General features: G+C 68.3%; 1 protein-coding gene across 1 annotated transcript in view; it reads right to left on the bottom strand.

The window, feature by feature from the left end:
* Nucleotides 1-1,362: 1,362 nt before the first annotated feature.
* The window catches only part of MNEG_13226 (hypothetical protein), a gene marked incomplete at both ends in the record, with an annotated part of 2,525 nt that continues 1,839 nt past the window's right edge, over nt 1,363-2,048 (bottom strand). Inside the window, one exon of the mRNA XM_014038302.1 lies at nt 1,363-1,873. Coding sequence (XP_013893756.1) covers nt 1,363-1,873 — 511 coding nt within the window. The remainder of the gene's footprint in view (nt 1,874-2,048) is intronic.

The raw sequence follows: 2,048 nt of genomic DNA, 5'->3' as shown, positions 1-2,048 counted from the left end.
ACCCCACCCCGGTGCACGCCTTCCCCCCGCAGGCAAGTTTGGCCGCTGGCGCTTCGACAAGCGCACGTACGCCACCAAGCCCCCGCCCCGCCACCTGGGGCCGCCGCCCCGCCGCATGAAGAACGACATGGTGCGGGCCCTCGTCGACAAGATCAACGAGGCCACGCAAAACATACCCTGCTGGGACGAGTACGCGAGGACGGGCACAAAGCCGGCAGAGTGCAGCGAACAGGTGGAGCCGCAGGCTGACGGGTTCCACTACTAGCACGGCCCTGCCCCACCTCCAGGGCGCGGCGCCGGCGCCGCGCACGGGCGCCGGGGCGCGCGATCGCGGGGCGCGCCGCCGCCGGCCGTTGAGGCGGCAGTTGTGCGCGCACGTTGCGGCGTGGGCGCTGTTTTGCGGCGGGCGCCTCCCGCGAGGGAGGGGCGCGCGAGTAAAGCGTGTTGTGGGTGCCGCAACCGCTGCTGTGCGACGGTGCAATCGCCCCTGACGTTCCCGTGTTTTATTTTGTGACCCACGTACACAAGGAGTTATCCATGTGTCCGATTATTTTCCAGTCATATAGATGTAAACCTGCAGCCCCTAGGACGACAGCCCCCCCATTGCGCCAGCTCTGCATCAGATATATTGCAGCAGATACAGTCCACAGCAGACGGATCTCACGCCTTCCGCCGTCCAGTCTCAGGGCCCGTCGGCCGCCGCTGTGCCGCGCCGCGGCGCGGCGCGGCGGCGCCCCTGCCGGCGCCGCCGTCAGACCGCAACATTAACTGGCCGCCGTGCAAGATGCAGCTCAAACGGTTTGGTTACAGGGCGCAAAACTGGAGGTGGGGGTCCCGAAATAGAGGGCCCGAGGAAACAAAGGGTTGAGGGAGAACAGGGTCGAGGAAAACGAGGATCCGAGAATGTGCTGCCAGCTGCCTTGGGAGTTGCGCGCCTGCGTTTCAGCACCGCGCCGCCCCCGTTGAAAAGTGAGTGCGCTGCTGCGCCCGGGAACGAGGGAGAAGAAATGAGGCCAGATCAAACTGATACAACGGTCTGCGTCTGTGCATGTGCATGCGCCTGGGAGGAGGGGGAAAGGGGACACTACAAAGACAGCCAATGACGCCGTGATCCGAGGGACCGGGGAACGCCAGCACGGGTGCCAGGGGTGGGGACTGATGAAAAGAACGACAACAATGAAACCAGCTGACTGCCCGCCAAAGCGCGCCACCGCAGGCGGTGCGCCGGTCCGTCAGGCGGCCGCAGCCCGGCCGGCCGGCGGCCGCAGTGGCTCGCCCGCCCGCACCGGCGCGGCGGCCGCGCCGCACACGAGGGGCCGGCCTGCCGCACAACGAAAAACGCCTCGCCACGACGCGCCTGCGTCACATGAGAGTAATGTTCCTGCCCTCGACGCTGATCTTGGCCGCGCGCGCCGCGACGCCCTTCTTGCTCCGCTGCATGTCCCGCATCCGCCGCGCCAGCGGGCTCAGCTCCGCCCCGCCGCCGCCGCCGCCGCCGCCGCCCCCGCCCCGCCGCTGCCCCGGCTCGTTCGCGACCGCCGCCATCGCCCCAAAACCGCCGTCATTATCCTCGTCCTCCTCCCCCCGCCGCCGCGCGCCGCCGCCGCCGCCGCCGTTGGCGGCGCTGCCGGGGTTATGCACGTAATCCAGCTTCGCAGCTGATGGAATGTACGCGTGCCTGCGGAACCCCTTCTCCCCCGGCTGCAGCGCCGCGTCGGCGGCGCGCCGCCGCCCGAGCGCGTCAGCGTCCTGCTTGGCGCGCGCCAGCGCCAGGCGGCGCTGGCGGGCGCCGAGGGCGGCCTGGCGCTCGCGCTTCTCGCGCTCACGGTCGGGGTCGTGCACGATGGGCTCGACCCAGGTGTGCAGCAGCTTCCTGTAGGCCCGCTTCACGGCCTCCTCGCCTGCAGACAGGGGGGCAAGGGTGGTGGTTTGGGTGGTGTTCAAGATGTGTGTGTGTGAGTGTAAGTGTGTGTGTATTTGTGTGTGTGTGTGTGTGTGTCTGTGTGTGTGTGTGTGTGTGTGTGTGTGTGTGTGTGTGTGTGTGTGTG

The sequence above is a fragment of the Monoraphidium neglectum genome (genome assembly GCF_000611645.1).
Source record: "Monoraphidium neglectum strain SAG 48.87 unplaced genomic scaffold scaffold03702, whole genome shotgun sequence".
Classification (NCBI taxonomy): domain Eukaryota; kingdom Viridiplantae; phylum Chlorophyta; class Chlorophyceae; order Sphaeropleales; family Selenastraceae; genus Monoraphidium; species Monoraphidium neglectum.
Note: the sequence above shows the minus strand (reverse complement) of the source record. Positions and strands in the feature narration are given on the sequence as shown.